The sequence below is a fragment of the Marmota marmota genome, unplaced genomic scaffold (genome assembly GCF_001458135.2).
Source record: "Marmota marmota marmota unplaced genomic scaffold, marMar, whole genome shotgun sequence".
In the NCBI taxonomy this organism is placed as follows: Eukaryota; Metazoa; Chordata; class Mammalia; order Rodentia; family Sciuridae; genus Marmota; species Marmota marmota.
In genome coordinates, this window is record NW_025999895.1 from 3,737,437 (window position 1) to 3,758,880 (window position 21,444).

The 21,444-nt window shown below is 40.1% G+C and overlaps 1 protein-coding gene across 7 annotated transcripts in view; it reads right to left on the reverse strand.

Annotated features, from left to right (window-relative positions):
• Positions 1 to 2,229, reverse strand: part of Tnrc6c (trinucleotide repeat containing adaptor 6C) — an 86,773-nt gene extending 84,544 nt beyond the window's left edge. For 2 of the 7 annotated variants that reach the window (XM_048797738.1, XM_048797733.1), the window contains exon 1: positions 1,634 to 2,229. In XM_048797738.1, the coding sequence (XP_048653695.1) occupies positions 1,634 to 1,717 (84 nt within the window). In that variant the 5' untranslated portion in view covers positions 1,718 to 2,229. The remainder of the gene's footprint in view (positions 1 to 1,633) is intronic. The other 5 variants (XM_048797724.1, XM_048797728.1, XM_015504124.2 and 2 more) reach the window with 4 other exon arrangements.
• Between the last annotated feature and the right edge of the window lie 19,215 nt (positions 2,230 to 21,444).

The window sequence follows — 21,444 nt, forward strand, 5'->3', positions numbered from 1 at the left end:
CAATCTATTATTTCTAATGGCTCCATAATATACCATGGTATGAATGTTGTCATAAAATACTTATATCATAAATTCCTCTATTCATATGCATCCACTCCACTTCCAGTTTATTGCCCCTACAAAGAACTCCCCCTCCCCTCCCCAGATTCTGGGAAAGAAAACAGCATAGCTTAGACTGGCAGCATGGCTTATTTTCAGTAGTAGTGGGAACTAGGCGAGGAGAAAATCTGATTGCACACCTAAACCTCAGGGCCAGGAGCAAGTCTGAAGGGCCAAGGCGATACAAAGTACCTACCGTTTATACAACAAGGTATCCTGTGGTGAGCCCCTCTGGCTGTTTTTTTTTAACTAAAGAAAAACTTTATTTTGATAATCATCCAAGTTTATACACACACACACACACACACACACACACACACAATCTTTCATTCTCAAACAATTCTGCAATCTCGGGATTAGAAGGCACAGGTAGAGAACAAAGCAGCTCTCACAGTCTCAGGCAGCTCTGGAAAGGGTGGGGGACAAAAGCTTCTCCACAGGGCCCCACCAGCATGCACTCAGTGCTCCTCATGAAACTCACATTTTCCCAAGGAAACAATGATTTGAAAGATGAAATTATGTAGGCAGACTGGGAATCCAGTCCCCACCCTCTATAAAACTACTAAGAATGGAGAATATTCCAATTTACAGTCTTTCTGTTGACTGCTATGGATATTTGTTAAAGAATAAGATTCAGTAAAAGAGCAAGGGGACCTGTTTTTGCCCTTGAGGTTTAGTTAACCAAAACTGAAAATGTTTCTTATCTTTAGTTTCCATCTATAAGATACACCACGTCTTACACCCTGAAGTTACACTGGTTACACTCCGAACATCTCATCAAAATATTCCCTAGTTCATTCTGTGTGAAGCTGTGTGTGTGTGTGTGTGCATGCACGCGTGTGCACGCATGTGTGACTTTTACTTTAAAAGTCTGGCTAATTCAATAACAAGTCCTTGTGGTGTTTAAGTTAAGAAGGGCTGGTAAAATGTTAGCAGACAAAATTAAAGAGAGAAGAGGAAGGAAGTGGTACCCTGATCAGTTGTCACAGCAATATGTAAGGTTCTCTATTTTATTCAACATGTCTGAATGCCTGCTTTGTATGGGAAATATTTGCTGCACCCTGTAGGTAGCATAAGAGGACAAGGTAATCTTAGATCTCTGGGACATATAATCTAGTAGGAAAGAGACAGTAAAGCTTGAGTTATATTTAATATTCCACATACTATGAAAAGAAACAGTAATGAGAAACAGAGAGGGATTTAGAGTCACAAGAAGGGGTTCTGCTGTACTGTTCCATTATGAGCATATGGCGGTGGTGAAAAGGTGTAGCTAAGCCGGGCGCAGTGGCACACACCTGGAATCACAGCTACTCAGGAGGCTGAGGCAGGAGGATTGCAAGCTCAAAGCCAGCCTTGGCAACTTAGCTTAAAATAAAAAGGGCTGGGGACATAGCTCAGTGATAGAGTACTCTAGGTTCATCCCCAGTACTGCAAAACAAAACAAAACAAAACAAACAAAAATAACCCTACCATCACTACCACTTGGTCATCTAGCATAATATCAGGACTAGGGGTGAAGAAGAGAAACACACACCAAGTAGCTCTGATGTACAGGACCAGAGGAGGATCCTTGGGTGATGTGGCCGACAGAATTTTCAGATCTTCTGAGGTTTACCATGTAACTCTTTCCCCTTAGGTGTGGAAGGGACCGTGACTTGCTTCTAACCAGCAGAGGGCAGAGGAGTAAGCCATTCCATTCCCTTGCTATGTGATAGAAGACTCTTCTAGCAGACTGGTTTTAGATTCTCCCTCTTGATTGCTGGCTGTGAAGAAATGAAACAATTATGTATCCCGCAACAAGGAACTAATACTGCCAGTGGCTTGAGAAAGCATGGACAACAAGCAACCCATCCTTAGCTCCCATTGTGACTGAGGCCTTAAGAGGCCCTAGCTGCATCCAGCCTCCTGACCCATGGAAACTGAAGTAAGAAGAATGTGTTACTCTAAGTCACCAAGTTCATGGTGATTTGCTATGCAGCACAGAAAACTAATACAGACAGTGATGTAGGATTTCTGGGCCTGCAAAGAAGGGGGAAGCCCACTCTAGTTTTTTTCTGCTGATTCACAACAAACAACTGGACAAAGAATAATACAATACAAAAACACAAATAAAGGAAAGTAAACACAAGCAAGTGGCTTAGGGAGAGGAGTTGAAATGTAGGAAGCCAACCAGTAGGGGGATGAATTTCTCATTTCCCCTCTTCTCTTGAGGCTTTGACCAGGGTGTAAGCTGCAGTCACAAAGCCATGCTGTGGCAGGGGTGGCACAGGCTGCTAAAATGGAGACCTTTCTCACAGAAGACTAGAAAAAGGAGCTCCTGGGAGCTAGATGGTATAAGGGGTCCCAGGGAGGAATCACCTAGAAAAGGAAAATTCCGTAATTCTGGGTATGGGCTGTCACTGTCTGGGTGGACTCTACTTGGTTCTGCGTGTGTGCTGCTGACCCCAAAGAATGTGAGACCTAAAATACCAAATCTGCGTACACTGTCCCAAGTCTCAGACTAACCCCTGGCTATGTGCCTGGGCCAGGCCCAAGCAGCACAGTGAAGGCCTGGGACATACTGAAGCCCTGGACCCGTTGCCCACAGGAGGTAAGGTCTGCTGTGGTCTCAACTTTTACTTTGGAGGGTGAGTAAGAATTCTAGAGATCTGAGAGGCATAACAAAACCAGCTGGCCTCAAGCTTTCAAAGGAATCCTGAATTATTTCCATGTTAGCGCTAATACAGACTGCAGACCCAGGATTTAGTTAAGATTTACCATTATGGCTGAAACAAAACAATACAGGACCCCCTAGCAACTCTCACTACGGAGCTCCTGTATCCTGAATTTACCTGACTTCTCAAGAAACAGCACTGCATGCTTCTTGCCTCAGAAACCAACACCTCTGGGGCTTGTTGCCTGGCCACTGACACGTTTCACCAGTATTCTCCTATTTTCTTCTTCCACATGCTTTTTAATCACAGAACAAATGTCATTTCTCATATTGGTAGGCTTTTTCTGGAAAATAAGGTTAGTCATCTGTATGTTTCACTTTGCCACATGGCATCTTTTTCCCAACTGGGAACCCTGATTCCCCATAGAGAATGACTCTTTCTCCCACACCTGAATCCAGGGACTTTTAGGGACAATGGCTCCAGGAACCTACCATGTTTGGCTAATCAAAGAACAGTGCATTCTCTGGGCCACAGTACTTAGAATCAGGGAGGGTCCTGGATATGAACCAGAGGTTGGAAGCTGTGGAAGTTGCCTCTCAATTGCAAAGATCTTGAAAATGGGGCACCACACCAAGGAAAAAAGGCCAAAAAAAAAAAAAAAAAGGGGGGGGGGTGGCTGTAGCTCAGTGGTAGAACACNGGGGGGGGGGGGAGAAGAGCTGAGTCTCTATGAGATGTGGCCTGAGTCCAGGAAGAAGTAGTTTCTGCAGCTTGGTACACAACGCCCTGTGTTCCTCAGCAGGGCGTGAGCACGAAAGTGGCATGGGCCGATCATGATACTCCTTGGAATGGAAGGAGCACCATTCAGCACACAGCTGAGGCAGATTCACCTCACTTACTGTCCCTATACAAGGCTTGTCCTCCTTTCCAGGTGGCTGGTCTTTGTCCTGGCTTGTCAGCTTTTCCTTCAACTTTGTCAACTACCTCATATGGGTCCAAAGTTCTTTTCCTCCCTTAAATTATAGTTACTTTTCATTGCTTGTAACCAAAAAATCCTGAAAAGTACCTGGGCTTGCTCAATAAAACTGAGTACAGAACAGAAGCAGCACTTTTAATTATGACTGATCTTAATGGTGATTATGTTCAGTAAGCATTTCTACCACTATAAAAGTTCTGTAAGTATTATTGTGTTAGCATGTCCATTACAATTAGAGAAATTACAGATACCCTTTTATTTTTTGAATACCTTTATCTGAGTTTAAAATAGCCTCAAAATTTTAAAATAGCAGTATAATTTTAATGACATTCCATTTTCATAGTCAATTTTACACAAACACACACACACAAATATTTTTGTTGTTGTTGCTGAACATACTTAAAGAAATAGGAAAAAAAATCTCCAACCAGTTTCAGAGACAGTAGAACTTGCTGGCATGGCCTGGTGCGCAAGCTACGGAGTAGTTACTGACATAATCAGAATTTCACTGTTTGCTAGAAAATTTAAAAAATATATGTACTCTGTAACCTGTGAAAAGCATAAAACCATACCCAGAAGTGTCCAATTCCAACTGCTGAGGAGTATGGAGGTCAGGAATTTTGCCTGCTCTGTGAAAATGGATCTGTGGCCTTTACTTTTCCTTTGCCAGCTGGTCAGGTATCCAGCTTTTCTGGTAGAGGGCGCCAGAGAGACAGTGTGAGGTGAGTTCTGCTGTAGGCTGGGTGCTGCCAGCATAGTACCTCTGGTGAGAGGCCTTTCCCATGACTGCTTTCACAGCAGATGACAAACTTCCATGCACACGGCATCACAGCAACTTCTCTGCCATGCCCTGAACCATGATTTTGGCCTCTCCGGTGAGCCTGGGCCTCAGTCCTGTGGGCTTTTACCGGGTCCTCCATCTTAGCCCTTCAATCCGCTGTTCTATACTCTCAAAAGACTTTTTTTTCCTCCTGACCTTCAATCCCTCTTCATTCTAATCCCTGCTACTAGTAACTATTCGTTATAGTAAACGTTCCCCATTTACAATGCCATATGGTTTCTCTCTCGTGACAGATAAGAGAAACCCTTAAAACGAGAGCCTATTTCAATCCTGCCACGTAACTGGAGACCTTTTTTTTTAATATTTATTTTTTGGTTGTAGTTGGACACAATACCTTTATTTTATTTATTTATTGTATGTGGAACTGAGGATCAAACCCAGGGCCTTGCACGTCGTGCTAGGCGAGTGCTCTACTGCTGAGCTACAACCCCAGCCCCAACTGGATACCTTTTTATACTGTCACGTCATCATAGTTGTGCCTAAATGATGAATTTAACTAAGAGCACACAGACCTGAAATACCAAACCTGAGAGTACAAGAGCTCTTCTGCCTGAATTTGCTAGTATCACTAGCCCGCTGTGTTTTTTTTTTTTTTTTTAAATCTCCATGATGTCAGTATTCCAAAACTTGTGTTACATTTGGCAGGTTTATAAAAGGGACTCTTCATTACTATGAAACAGGAAAGGATGAAGCCCCAGCACCATGGAAATGGGGTGGAGGGGGCCACAGGCAGTGTCTGAAGCAATGAAAGAAGGCAGGGCAATGGACTGTAGGTGAACTCTAGGAGCCTGTCCTGTTCAAAAACCTGGCAATTCTGTGAGCTAACAGGGCTGTTAACGGAATAGATTTGGCTTCAGGAGCCACTAAATTAACTTGTGCTCAAAGCTGGATTCTAATTTGGGAGAGCAGGCAGGCGTACAAACCTGGGCAGAAATAGCCTGACGACAAACTGTGCAAGGGAAAAATCAAATAAGAAAAGATGATACCACAATCTACCCAGTCCCTTGATCCAGAAACATCTGAAGCTCAGGGATAGTATGGGAAGACGCAGGAGAGAGGCTTTCAGAGGTATGTGCTATAGCAATATGCTGATAAAGGAGCAGAGTATCTGTCTAACAGTTTCTATAATGAAACTTAAGTAGAAAAAAAAATTATGTGACTAAGTTATATCTGTGCAGAAAAAAAAAAAAAAGCCCACAGGTTTTTGGAAATGTATAGGAAACAATGAGGAAGAAAACATCTGAAAAAATATCAGTTATAGAAGAAATTTAATTTTCTATTTTGTTTTCAAGCACATGGCAGGTTCAGATGGGGAGGGGAAAAGAGCCTAAATAGAGACCTTAGAGAAACTATCTAAGAAAAAATGAAGCTTAGCTGTTAGTCATTTGTTCAAGCAGCACAAAGCAGCGTACTGCTCACTGGACCAACTGAGCTCACACCAGAGCCCTGGCCTAGAGTCCCCCTACTGAATGCTAGCAAGTGTTTTCTGGCCACAGGCTATTGTTTCTGCACCTGACAACTATCTGGAAATTACTGTCTTACATCCCAACTCTAGTATTCAGAGTATGTAAACTTGTAGGAGCCATGTGTCTAATACTACGCTATTCTAAACTTTAAATGCCCATTTGAAAAGGCAACATTTCCCACTGCCCTAAAAAAAACAAAGTACTGCTAGTTGCCACTAATTTGGCCTTCGGGAGGGAGGGAGGGAGGAAGGGAGGAAGGAAGGAGCCTACAGCTTACCTCCTCTGAGGGCTTTAATGGAACTACACCTAGTAACAGATTAATAGATACTCAGGGCTAACCTACAATTTGCCCTGTAGTGACAATTTCCCAAATTATTTTACCATTTATGATTTAGTTCCTCTGTCCTTTGTGGATTCTCATTAAGCATGAAAACACAATTATTCTGTAGTGGAAATAAAAGTTTCCTAGCTGTCAGGTCCAAAAATAAAATTTCCAGAGGGTGTACCTCATAAAGGGGAACATCATGCACTGGACAGCTTCTTTTGATCACCAGAGTGTGTGAAGTATGGGCTTCCTTAAACCATCTCTTACAGGCTCTCAACAGCCAACATGCATAATGGGAAAACTCAGAATGCTCAAAAAGTCAGCAAGTGTCTAGGAAGTCCAGACAATATGTCCATGTTTCTGATGCATGTTGTGCTTAGTCCAAAGATAAAACTTTGAAAATCAAACTATCCTCCAAATCACCAAGTTTCATATGAAAAAAATACTAGGGTGGTGGACAGTTTGAGGTTATAGTTCTTCAAACTTGCAATAACAAATTGCAATGGCAATTTATTAAGCACTGGGAAGATCTCATCTAATCCTTAAAACATTCCTGTTGAAATAGGTAACACCAACGTCTTAAAGCAGAAGAGTCTGAAGTTGGGAGGATATTGGTGAGCAGTTCAATGCACAGACACTGACAGTAACCTGCAGAGCTGCCATTCAAGCTGAGGGCTGATTGAGTGAGTCCAAGCATACACTGCATGCATCACCCCACACTATATCCCCAAAAGAGAATATATTCTTTATTATAGTCCAAAGTGAGAACCATATGCTTCAGACTTGAACCGACAGGAAGGTGAATCTCATGAGTTGGAAACTGAAGACCCTAATCAATACCATCTCTTGGATGGTCATTAGTTAGAATACAGGCAAAGCTGCTATGAAAGAGAGACTCCAAAATACAACATCTTCAAGATGTCCCTTCCATAGTCCAGAGGCTGGCCAGGTACCTTTATTCCATTTTGAGGTCATCTTGGGACTTAAGTTCTTTTTATTCACTAGAGGAGGAAAAAGAGGAATTGGAGAGCAAATCATGTCCGTTTTGGTTCATGTCCTGGAATTTTACATGTTATTTCTATTCATATCCAATTGACCAGAACTTGCTCAGATCTAGGCTGGGGAAAACGTCTGCAGATACTTCATCCAAAACTTCTTGCAAAAGAGGACAGGCCAGGGACACAGTTCTGAGATAGAGCACTTGCCTAGCATGTGTAAACCTTGGGTTCAATTCCAGTACCACAGGGAGAAAAAAAAAGAAAAAAGAAAGAAAGAAAGAAAAAATAGGGAGAATATACTCAGAGAGTCTGAGTCTAATTAACAGTCTCTAGAACTGATGGATAGCCTGCCAATTTTTTACAAACGATAATTTTTCTAAAACAAAACAGATATGTACACATAGACACAACTTAAGTTTATGTCTACAATATACAAATCAAGCCCCCAACTTTCAACTCTATAGATATGATAAAAAGAATTTTAGTCAGAAACTTCCCAAGAGAGCAAGATGTCATCCCTTATATGCTCTAGCTACAGAAAATTTATTAATGCTTCCACAGAATGACCAAGCAACACAGGTTCTTAGAATGAATTTGTTACAAAGTACCAGATGTTATATAAACTAAGTTACTTTTAACTATAAAACATAGTTATCTTATGTACTAAGAAAGAAAAAATTGACAATTACACCAGAACAAACATGCCACTGACTATAACCCCGTGCCAATCTCAAGATATGTTACAATAGGTGAAATGAATTTCTTAGAACAAATGAAATACTGTCCTTTTGAAGTAACAAGTCAAACTGATCTACCCCATGAAATTACTGGATAAAAATCAACTCAATTTTGGAAGACAAATTATTGTAGTTGCTATCAAGCCATTCTTTATGGTGATAACATAAATAAATATACCAAAACCATACCTACATTCATAAGTTACACATGCACTCATATGGGAAAGAGATACAATTCCCATCATGATCCATTAATTACAAGGTTCTCTGAAGTGCAGGGTGCTATGAGCACAACATAGGGGAGGGGCTTGATCGGTCAGGAGGTCATGGATGGTCCTATGGCAGTGACCTTAAATTTGGAAGGAGAGCTGACTGGATGACATCATGCATGAAACCTCTATGGGGAAAAGCACAGAGCATGTTTAATAATCAGCAAAAGGGCTTCAGGGTGCAACCTCAGGAATAGAGAACTTGCCTAACCTGTGAAGCCCTAGGTCCAATCCCTAGCACTGCCAAGAAGGAAAAAAAAAGAAAAAGAAAACAATAAGATGACAGGTACGCCTAAGGGATGGGGAGCAATGGAAGAAATAGCTAGAGCAACTCTGGCAGGCGAGGAGGACTTAGGTTAGATTTTGTCTTTATCCTCAGAGCAATGAAATAAGCAAGAGATTAGCAACTGTATTTGTGTTTTTAGGAGCTTGTTCTAGCTACCCTGTGGAAACTGGATTATGGGAAGGCTGGTATGGACTAGTGGAACCCATGAACAGGCAGGCTACTGCAGCCAAAAAGAGTTGAAACTCTAGGTTTTGGGAGCAGTAGAGAATCTGGGTTTGAAGATTATTTGGGAAGCAAAGTGAACAGGACTTGGTGAGGAATTGAATATGGGCATAAATGGTGAGGAAAGCATCAAGCACAGCCACTAGGTCTCTCTCCAACATGCCCAAGTGCATGGCAGCATCTGCCACTAAGGCAAACCCTGGAGAGGGACATGACGAATTTGAGATGACTGAGGCAATAAATTGGGGAAGGACTGGGAACCGGATTTATAATTCTCAAGTTCAAAGGAAAGATCTACACTGGATAAAAACCTTGGGATTATCAATGTAGAGATATAAATTGAAGCTAGGGTTGTAGCTGAGTTTAGGAAGGAAGGGAGTTTCAGAGTGCATACAAAAGTGGGGCAGGGACCAAGGCTTCAGGAACATCAGCCCTTGAAGGTCAGGCTCAGGAGGACAGTTCATTCATTCAAACATCCATCCATAATTTATGCATCAATTATTTATTAATAACTGGCCGCAATGTACCAGACTTTGAGGAACAGGGATATTCAGTGACCAGATACGTAAGATTGCTATTTTCAAGAGCTTACAATTTAGCAGGTACATAAATAAAAAACATAAATGAATAAACAAGGTGATTTCAGGTTGTGATGAGTATTAATCAAGAACATAAAATTGACATTGTAACTCAAATCCACAAGTGGCACTGATATCAATGAGATATCTAAACTGATGACTAACCACTGAGAAAGTTCTAGATAAAGTCCAATCTTCCCTGGATGTGTACGAAAATTGCTTTCCTGAAAAAGGAAGCATACATTACAGCAGCACACAAAGAAACTGTATCCACATGAAATGGGTTCTGAGCTCAAATAAATGAGTCTCTCACACAAATATCCAGAGGACTAATCAACAGCTGTGAAGTGTGCAGTAAGAGGTATACTGCATGTCATACCAGTGCCAGTCCTAGGCACTGTACAACATCCAGGATCCCTGACTCCCACACTACCCCAACCATGTGACATCCTGAACACACTTGTACCTTTCCAAATGCTTACCGAGGGGCTTGCTGGTCAATGACCTGTAAGGCAACAGGCTAGCACTGTGCTCAAGACAGATTGTGGGGACAGAGGTGCTCCTCAGGTCTCCACATGAATGAGTTTCAATTGTAGAAACTTGTCGGAACTGGAAACATAATCTTTCATTTGGAGTGTACTTAGTGTACCATGTGCCATACAAAGTTCTACAGAAAACACAGGTGATCTAGAATGGGGCTCTTATATTTTAAATCTATATATCCTTGCACCTCTTAAGTTTAAAAAGTTTCCTTGAAAACTGATATTATTTTCCCACTACCTTATTCATCTCTGGGTACATGCCCCATTACACAGAATTTCAACAGTCAGCAAGCAACAAGTGAGGTCCAGCACTGAAAAGGAAACTGTTTTCAAACCCCACTGATTTGGTTGTTTACAGTCTGAAATACAGACTGGGAAAGATGCTAATTATAACGGAAACTTTGGATCCTAAAAATGTGCTCACAAAATAAGAGAAGAGGAGCAAAGGGGGATGGAGTTGTAATGGGACAGCAACCTTTTGAGAGAGACTTGACTTCAGGGCAGGTGCAGAGAAGAAACAGATACTGAGAGGAGGATGCAGTGAAAGATTCCTTCCTGGCACAAGACTCTTAGTATAGTTAACCACCATCCTAATTTACACTCTCAAGAATGCTTACGTAAACTGGGTGGTAGCTGACACCTGTAATCCCAGCTAGAATTATTAGCAACTTAGTGAGACCCTGTCTCAAAATAAAACATAAAACACACACACACACACACACACACACACACACACACACAATGCTTAGTTAAGTCTAGAGAGTTTTCTAAACTTAAAACAAAAACATATAGTTGGCATATTTTTCTTTTGTAGTAGTGGGATTGAATCAAAGGGTGCTCCACCCCAGAGCTCCTCCAATGCAGCCCCTTTCATTTTTTTTTATTATTATGAGACAGGGTCTGGAAAGCTTCTCACTGGCCTTGAACTTGTGATCCTCCTGCTCAGCCTCCTGAGTATTTGGGATTGCAGGTATGCACCAGTATGTCGACTGGCTGGTTGACATAATTCTTTACATAAAATTTCATATTCTGCTTTTTCAGATTTAAAGCATTCTCTTTTTATTTTTGGTACTGGGGATTGAACCCAGGGGCACTTAACCACGGAGCCATATCCCTAGCTTTTTTTTTTTTTTTTTTAATATTTTAAATTTTGAGACAGGGTCTCACTAAACTGTTTAGGGCCTTGTTAACTTGCGGAGGCTGGTTTTGAACTTGTGATCCTCCTGTCTCAGCCTGCTAAGCAGCTGGGAATACAGACATGCACCACTGCATCCAGCTCAACTAATTTTTAATACACTTTCATTGTGAAGATGGACCACCATTTACTGAAAGCCCCTGCTGTTTCATTCTGGTGTCTCCACTGAACTCCTTTTTAATCACTGAGCCCTTTAGCTTGTAGTCTGTTCTGCATTTGCAATTATTGTCTGCAGAGATGTTTCCAGAAGCAGACTTTTGAAAACAAAAGAGTATAATTAAAGGTTTCGGCACTTATTACCAAACTGTTATCCCAAAACCTTTTAATAATCTAATTAAAGGATTTTTATTAGCCGAGTACAAGTGTGGTTTCAAAACACCCTTACAAGCACTAAATATAAATTTTAATCTTTGCTAATCTGATAGAAAAAGCATCTTAATGGTCTTAAGTTATAATTCTCTGATTACTAATTAACATACTTCCTCATATTTGTTAACCAACATGAATTTATTTTCTGAGAACCACCTATTTATCTCCTGACTCATCCTTTGAGTTCTTAGTGATTTTTTTTTTCTCTACCCATTTTTATAAGAGTTTACATTAAACTGGTTAACCTTTTACCACGTGGTCATAACCATTTCCTCATTTTCAGTTTGCTTTGTTTTTTAATTTTTTTTTTAAGTTGTAGATGGGTAACATGCCTTTATTTTTTATGAGATGCTAAGGATGGAACCCAGTGCCTCACTTGTGCTAGGCAAGTGCTCTGCCACTGATCTACAGCCCCAGCCTCTTGCTTTGTTTTTAACAAAGGCAAAAATTATACAAAAAATAAAATTTCACTTTTATGTGCAGAAGCTACTCAAAGTTGCTGTTTTTATTTTCTAGATTTCTTCAATTTTTAAATTTTATACGGTTAACACTTTATTTAAAATTAATTTAGGTGTTTGGTCAACACTAGGTTCTACCTTGCTTTCTTTCTTAAACAGTTTACTCTGAGTGGCTGAGTGTCATTTATTGTTCAGGACTAAACAATCCTTCCTCTCTCTACTGATTTGTGACACTGACTCTTTGTGTATCAAAGTCATATTCAACAGATGGGCCTGAAGATCATTCTGCTCCATGAAGAGTTGTACATTTCTGCAAGGACCACAAAATTCTCATCATTCCAGTTTCATAAAATTTTGTTATCTGCTACCGCTAGCTTCCATTCACTACACCTTTAAAAACTGTTTATTCTTTCATCCTTCAGATGCAATTTATGATCATTTTGTCATATTCAAAAAGAAAAATATTATAGATTTTTTTAAAAAATTAGAACTGTTTTAAACCAATAAATTAATTAAATTTAAAGCCTCAGGATTTTATTTTCCCATTTGAGAATACCTCTCATTTGTTTTTCCCCTTCAGTGATATCATTGTTTTTTCTTTTCCTTTCCTTTTCTTTTTGGTACTGGGGATTGAACTCAGGGGCACTTAAACCACTGAGCCACATCCCAAACCCTTTTTTTTATATTTTATTTAGAGACAGGGTCTCCCTGAGTTACTTAGGGCTAAATTGTTGAGGCTGGCTTTGAACTAGTGATCCTCTTGCCTCAGCCCCAAACTGCTGGGAATTCAGGCATGGGCCACCATGCCTCCAGAAGACACCATTGTTTTCTTGTTTGCTGATTTATGTAAAGTGCTGGGGGAAGAACCCAGGCTTTCCACAGGGCTGAACACATGCTCCAATATTAATCTACTCCCTTGCTCATTTTCTTCATATTTACTTTTTATACACATTCAGTTCACACCTTGGTATTTTATGATGTAAAAGACCAGATAGTCTATGTATTGCCTAAATGTTGAGTGATGACAGATGTTAAGTAAAGTTACTGATTCATCTACATGGCATACATAAATTTTTAGCTAATCATCCTGAGCTTTCTGGGTACAAAAACCTATACATCACAACTAACTTTTCTCCTCCTCATTTCTATTTGTATTTGTGGTAGACAGAAGACTGCCCCAAGGATCTTGGCCCCTGATATCCATGTACCTTGTCCCGGTTATTCTAACCACCACCAATCTAGGTACCATTTTGAAGGGAGTTTGCAGATGTAATTTTGCAGTCCCAAATCAGATGACCTTAAGTCTAGAAGTCTATCTAGGTGGGCCTGACCTAATCATAGGAACCCTTTAAATTTGAAATTAGAGATCAGAGACAGAGGAAGGCAAGGAGCAGCTCCAATGCCAGTCCCCAAGGACAACAAGGACCTCAATCCTACAACTGCAAGGAGCCAAATTCTTCCAGCAGCCAAGAATGGAAGCAGCTTCCAACTCAAATCCTCATCAGGGCACTTAGTCTGGCCACCACCTTGATCTCAGCCTTTTAAGAATGAGCCCCTATGGCTCCCAGCAACTGGGGAGGCTGAGGCAGAAGGATTGCAAGTTTGAGGTCATTCTCAGCAACTTTTTGAGATCCTCAGCAATTTAGCATGCCCCACTGAGGTTCAATCCCCACTACAAAAAACAACAACAACAAAAAACCCTACTAGATCTCTGATCTAAGATCTCTGACCTAATACATAGACAGTTCTTTAAACCTCTAAGTTTGTGATAATCTGTTTCACAGTAACTGAAAACCAATGGCTTACTTAATTGGTCTGGACTTAAATAGTAATGTTATGGAATCTTAACACTGGAATAGTCAGAAGTCAGAGATTACACCAGTGATTCAACAGGGTAGATTTAATATAAAGATGTGCTTACTATGCGGCTGGGATTGTGGCTCAGTGGTACAGTGGTGCTTGCCTAATATGCATGAGGCACTGGGTTTGATCCTCAGCACCACATAAAAATAAGATAGAGATATTGTGTCCACCTAAAACTAAAAACTAAAAAAAAAAAGATGTGTTAACTAGAAAAAAGTGGGCAAGTTTAAAGAGAAATAAAAACAGGTCTTTAAGGGGCCCACAAGGAACAAATGCAGGACCTGGACATATACTAGTTCAAGGTATGTGTATGAATAAAGACAGGGCTGAGTTTAGGATTCCTCCATGCAGGACTCAAGAGGGTGTGGCCACCATGACACAGCTAGACAGGAGTGAAGGGATCTAGGAGGGCACAGGTCCATATGAAGGCCTTTCTGCAGGCAGAAATTTCCTTGAGGGCATGGATTGACCATGGTGCTTCATAAGCACCAGAGGTGAATACTCCCAGGACTCCCTGAGGCCACTCTGCTGACTGCTGCACCAGAAGCAAGCATACTGGAGGCAGGCGGAGAAGTCCCCTTCATCCCACTCTTCCTCCTTCCACTGTTCCTCCAGTGCCTTGTGCTGACAAGGCCCAACACAAAGCCAGCAAGCCACAGGGAAATGTCTGCAGTGCCCAGCTCCAGTATCAAAGGCACAGCACAGATGGATTTACACAGACTGGGAAGACACCCTTTACACCTAAATTTACATGAAGCAGCCTATCTACCGTTTCTGCCCAATGACATGCAGCTATCTTCCTATAAATGAAGATGTTTTCACCTGCTTCCCCAAATGAGGAGCCACAGTCCCCCAAATCACTAGCAATATTAATTATAGTTCAATCTCCGCTAAATATTCTGCTCTCTGAAGAAAACTGCAAAATTAACTACCATATATTTGTACATACAATAAGGGAAGAAGAGAAAGAAGTGTTTGTTAGTCTTTGTTTCTGGGCCATGGATAGTGTTTCTGACTTTCTCCTGCACTGTCCACCCAACGGTTCCTTTGTTCTTGACCAGAACCTCAGCTAGCCAGTGTTCTCAACATGGCAAGATGACCCAAACTGTCCTCCCTGAAGCAAGTGACTCAACAGACCTTTTTCTTTACTCTTTAACAGTGTGCCCAGAAGTTCCATGAGACACTCCAAACATGAGTTAGCCTTCCTTGCCCTTTGGTACACTGTGACCCTGTTTCTCCCAGGAATCACGACTAAATAAATACTCCAGGCAACACAGTGGCTCTGTTGGTACAGTGGCTTACAGAGCTCCACATGGGAGGCAGCCTCACCTTTCTACTCAACAGAACCACTCAGCATCCCCAGTAGAGACATTCTCTGCTTGGAAAGTGAGAACTCCAAATCCCTGGGAGTTCAAAGCTGCTAGAATGTTTAGCTGAAATTCTGGGAGGGGGTTATTAGGTATAATCACAATGACTCAGATGAGCATAGTGGCACACACCTGTAATCATAGGAGACTGAGGCAAAAGGATGGCAAATTCAAAGCCAGCCTCTGCAACTTAGTAAAACCCTGCTTCAAAATTTAAAAAATTAAAAAATAAAAAGGCTGGGGATGCAGCTCAATGGAAAAATGTATTCCAAGAAACAATACTTGGTAGTGAGACTACTTTCAAGTTTTTACCATTAAGTATGATACTGGAAAGTTGGTCTATGAATTTATGCCATACTGATATCCTGATGGTCCTTAAACACACACACACACACACACACACCCTCTCCTTTATTAGTTTAGTACTATACAAATTTACAAATTCTATTCTTTTACTCTAGAGGACCTTTCCTCAACTTGAGTTCCACCACAGAATAATGCTCCATGTGACTATTTTTAATAGTCTTTTCACCATCCTACAAGCAAAGAAGGTAATTCATTATAGACAATGGATGTCCTAGCACAGATATGCTAGTTCTACTAACACAGATATGCTAGATCCTACTAACAAAAGCACTGTAGATTGGTACCTTAAACAACATGAACTTCTCACAGTTCTGCAGACCGGGAAGTCTATGATCATTTAAGGGCCCTTCTCTTGGCTTGTGGGATGGCTGTCTTCTGTGTGCCTACATGGGGGAGAACATAGGCAAGAAGGAAGCTCTCTTGTGTCTATTCCTAACAAGAATACAATTTCCACTTAGGAGGGCTCCACCATCAGGACCTGATACCTCCCAAAGGCCCTATCTCCTAATGTCATAACACTGGAGGTTAAGATTTCAACATAGGAACAGGGGGAGACAAAAACATTCAGTCCACAAGACCTAGGAGATAGAAAACTCTATTAAGGGTAGACAGTAAATAATTTTGAGCTTTGTAGGCCATTCGGTCTCTGCTCCACCTACTCAGTTCTGGAGTTGAAGTATGAAAGCAGCCATGGAGAGTCTGTGGATTAATGAGCATGACACCCCAGAAATCATAATTGAGTAAAGTAAATAGCAGGCTAGACTTGGTTCAGGGCTTGAAGTTTGCTGAGTTATGTCTTCGAAATAAGGATGTGATTCTGTCACTAAACTGAGTGGGATGGATTGCTTTAGATATGACATTATTTACCCACGACTCACTGAAATTTAGTACAAACTGTAAGGACCTTGGGACATCTAAATTGTATTTTACCTCTTTCAGCTTTTTGTGCTGCTATCATTTGCCAGTTTTACTGTTTTAGAAGTTAATACTACATTAGATTTATTAATTGATTTATCCTTCCCAGTGCTCTTCATTCTTTCTTGCATCTCCAACTTCTATCTGGGATAATCTTCCTTTTACTGGAAGAACTTCTTCTTCTTTGTAAAAATATGTTTTAGTTGTAGATGGACACAATACCTAATATTTATTTATTTTTATGTGGTGCTGAGGATCAAACCCAGTGCCTCACTCAAGCTAGGAGTGCTCTACCACCGAGCCATAACTCCAGCCCTGGAAGAACTTCTTTACAGTTCCTTTACTGTTGATTTGCTGGTGAGAAATCTCTCAAACTTTTGTTTTTCTGTCTGAGAACGTCTATATTCTACTTTCATTTTTGAATGATATCTTTGCTTGATATATATTTCCAGTTGGCAGCTATTTCTTCCACGTTCTGATTTCCATTTCCTCTGAAGAACAGATCATCAGTCTTTACTGTGGCTCCTGTAAAGATAATGGGTCTTTCTCTTTCACCTGACTTTTCCTTTTATCTGTTGAGACCTAGTCTCTCTATCTTACCCACACAGGCCTCGAGTTCCTGGCCTCCAGCGTACCTTTTGCTTCAGCCACTGGCTGGGACTATGGGCACATTCCACTATGTCAGGCTTATGCCTTTGGCTGATTTTAGGATTTGGGTTTTTTGTTTTAGCAATTTTCTCTTTATTCTTTCTTTCTTTCCTTCTCCCTCTTTTATTATAAGATTCTCAATCAGTATCTCTTTAAATATTGCTTCCGATCTATTCTTTCTGCTCTCCTGAGATTCCAACTGTAAGTATTTCAGACTTGTAACAGATCCTATTTGTTTTCTTGAATATCTTTGTTTTCCTTTTATTTTTACCTTCCATTCTTTTGTCCCTGTGCTTGGCATGGATGTCCTTTTGTAGTCTATCTTCCTGTTCACTAATTCTTCCTTCCACTATGAGTATTCTAACTATACACTTTCCTGTTGAATTTCTATTTTGAGCTATGATACTTTTCATTATAAAATTTCCATTAAGTATCTTTACAGTTTCCAGCTCAAATTCTCCATTTGTCATCTAATTTAGTGACCATAAATAATTCAACATTCCCTTAAGCTCTACATCTGATGACCCTAATATCTGTTATCTCCTGTAGATGACCTTACTGTCTTTTTCTTCATGCTTAATCTTTCTACATTCCTATTATTCGATTGACTGTTGATCTTGCATGTGAAACATTGTGTAGACAGTGTGAGGTTCTGGACAACATTACCATCCTCTATACAGAACTGAGTTTTGCTTCTAAGAATACTTAAGAGTAGGGACCATTTGCTTTAGTCTCTTCCAGCGGATTCAACGGTTTCAGGATCATTTTTAAATTCCTCCAACTCTGAGGGTAAGTTGCTTTATGGAGGGGTGGGTTGTTCCAACTGAAATCTGGAATGTATGCCAAAGTCCTTCCTCATCTCCAAGTGTGGCTTTGAGCCTTATGCACCTGCTGAAATCTCAGCTTTCTGTTCAGCTTTTCAGTCAACTTTGGGGAGGCAAATAAAAGCCCTGGAAGGATCATGTGGCACCAAACATGATCACTCTGTCTTGTAGGTCTCCCTTCTCTCAAAAGTCCCTGATGTACTGGACTGTCCAGTGCCTTCTCACAGGTGTTAGTTCTCTTTTTAGTTCTCGGCAACAGATTGGGCAGCCACAGCTGGACTGCCTTGGCCACAAGCAGACATCTAAACAGAGGCTGACTTAGTGAACACCTCTCTAGGAAGCAGTGGGACAACCTTACAGATTTCTTTATCTATGGCTGTAGAAGAATATCAGCAGAGTTCTGTGCATACCAAAAGACAACCCTTACTTGACCTTTTTTTTTTAATATTTATTTTTAGTTTTAGGTGGACACAATATCTTTACTTTATTTTAATGTGGTGCTGAGACTCGAACCCAGTGCCTCACGCATGCTAGGCGAGCATGCTACCACTTGAGCCACATCCCCAGCCCGATGTTAATATTATATTTTTAATGTTGAATTTATCTCTTTAGAGGATATTTTAAAGAAATACTGATGAATTATATTTTCTGAAAAATTATATTAATCTCAAAAACAAACCCAAAGTTAGAGTTTTGGCGACCATTTTTCATTTTTTAATATCACAATTAAGCTAGATTCATTAAATAAACTGGATAATTATCCCTCTAAATTCCAAGACAATTTAAAAGTAACTACAAAACGTATGAACATCTGAAAAGGAGAAACTCTTAGGAGATACATTCTTTTCTTTTTTCTTTTTCATGGTGCTGGGAATAGACCCCAGGGTCTCACACATGTTGAGCACAAGCTCTACTACTGACCTGCACCCTCACATCCTAGGAGATAAATTATTTTATAATTAAAATTTTGTCCTGGTTCTACGTGGGTTTTTCTGTATTCTTAAGGGAAGTATGACTATTTTTAAAGTTAAGATCCGGTCCTAGCACAAAGCTAGAGCTCAATAAATATTGGTTTCCTTTTGACTTAAAAAACAACAATAGCAACAACAACAAAACAACAACAACAAAACCCTGCTTTTTGTTTTTCACTATGTTATAAAACATATTTTGTTTCGGAGATGGGGAGTTCCTTTTTATTACCCAAAACTTTAGAATTACTGGAGGTTAGAAAGGTAGAAAAGTTGTTAATAGAATTGAAAATGAGGCATTTTTATTCACTACAATTTAATCACTCTAACTCATCAAACTTTGAAGAGAAACTTGATATCAGAAGATAGTATAGGTAATCAATCATTTATGCAATATTTACTGAGTATCTACTAGGTATCAATCAATAAGCTAAGTTTTATCAAAACTACATTAAACATGAATCCTGCTTTCAAGGAGTTTATCATCTAGAAGAAGGAAGAAAATCTATACAAATATAATCATCATAAAGCGTTGAAGGTCTAAGTACTACAAGAAAGACGCTACCTAGAAACATTTGCCATATGATTCATACACTCTGTATTCTGAGTAGCAATGTTAAGCATTCTATTTTACTTCTTCCTCTTTAACCTAACTCTAAAATGAAGGTGAAAATCAAGCTATAAGTGACTATGTATCTTATGCATCTGATCCTACAGAATAAATTCATCAACAAAGAACCAACATTACCACATTATGATTATTAAATGCCAAGGGAGATATTTTTATAAGTATTTCTGGAAACTTGACTGGCTTCTCTGTATGAAATAAATTGACAATGTGATCACAAGAAGATATCCTGATATTCTTAAAGAATATAAATTTGATCTCTATCCCTCATCTTTTCTCAATTATTTTTTATCTATCTATGCATCCATCCATCTGTCCGTCCATCCATCCATCCATCCGCCTTTCTTTGCGGTACTAGGAGATTAAACCCGGGGCACTTTACCACTGACCCCAGCTTTTTTATTTTTTATTTTCAGACAGCATCTCACTAAGCTACCCAGGCTGGTCTCCAATCTGTGATCCTCCTGCTTTAGCCTCCTCAGCCACTGGGATTACAGACACACGCCACCATGCCTGGTTTCAAATAATAATTTTATAATCCAGTACTTGTGGATATTTTCAGGCTAAAACATCCTCCCCACCTTACAAATTATATCAAATTGATTATATGGTCATGTTCATGATAGGGTTAAAAAACATGTTTTTTAAAGTTATAGTCATGAAAGCACAAGGAAGCACAAAGTGTGACAGTGAGGAGCAGACTGCATACCTTCTGTGGGCACACCCACAAACCAAGGCTCTCACACTCTTTTGCCTAGTCCTGACAACAACCTGTGACGGTGCCCATCATCACCAACCTCTTCCAGCTAAGTAAATGAAGGTCATGGAAAACAAAAACAACCCTGAAGTCATCTAGCCGATTAGTGGCATTCCTAGAAATATAACCTAGAATTGACAACTCCCAACACCACACTGCCACAGTGGTCCTCAAATACTGGTTACTGGCAAGTGAGAAAGTTTTATGATTGCACAGAATGAGAAAAGTAAGGATGATGAGGTAAACTTTCATAGGTACATTTACTTAATTTATAGGACTCTTCTGTAAGATGACATCCTTTCTATAATAACATTTACTGGTGGCAGTTTTTTATTCAAGTGTCTTATATGCCAAGACTAAAAAAGATGGCCACCATATGTTGGTTACTATTTTTATTGTTAAAATTTTACTTGTATATGAAATTCCAAAGTCTAATGACAACCCTACTTCTCTCCCTCCCTCCCTTCCTATGGTTCTAGGAACTTAGCCCAAGGGCACTCTAACAATGAGCTATATCCCCAGCACTTTTTGTTTTTATTTTGATACAGGATCTGGCTAAGTTTCCCAGGCTGGATTCAAACTTGAATTTCTTCTTGCCCCAACCTCCCAAGTATCTGGGATTGCAAATGTGGGCCATTGCACTGGCTATCATGCTTTCCTACATTTTGAAAAGAACAGATTTTTATCCCAAAAAGAAAAAAGTTTGATTAAATAATACTAAACAACAAAAAATTACCTTCTTATAAGAATGACAAATATTTTGAAAACTGCCATGTGTAGCTGCATTTATAGGCAAACTCATGAAAGGCACAACGTTCCCACCATCATCTTTCCAGTGATACCCAATTTTTAAAATGTTGTTTCCCCTCAACCATAGTTCCTCACATCCCCTCTCACCAACATACTTCAAAACTTAACCTTGACAGATATGTTCATGTGGTGAAGGTTTCACAAGTGTATACATATATGAAGGTTTTATTGAGCTGGGCATGATAGCACATGCCTTAATCCCAGAGACTTGGGAAGCTGAGGCAGGAAGATCCCAAGTTTGAGGCCATCCCAGGCAACTCAGAGATTCCCTGTTTCAAGATAAA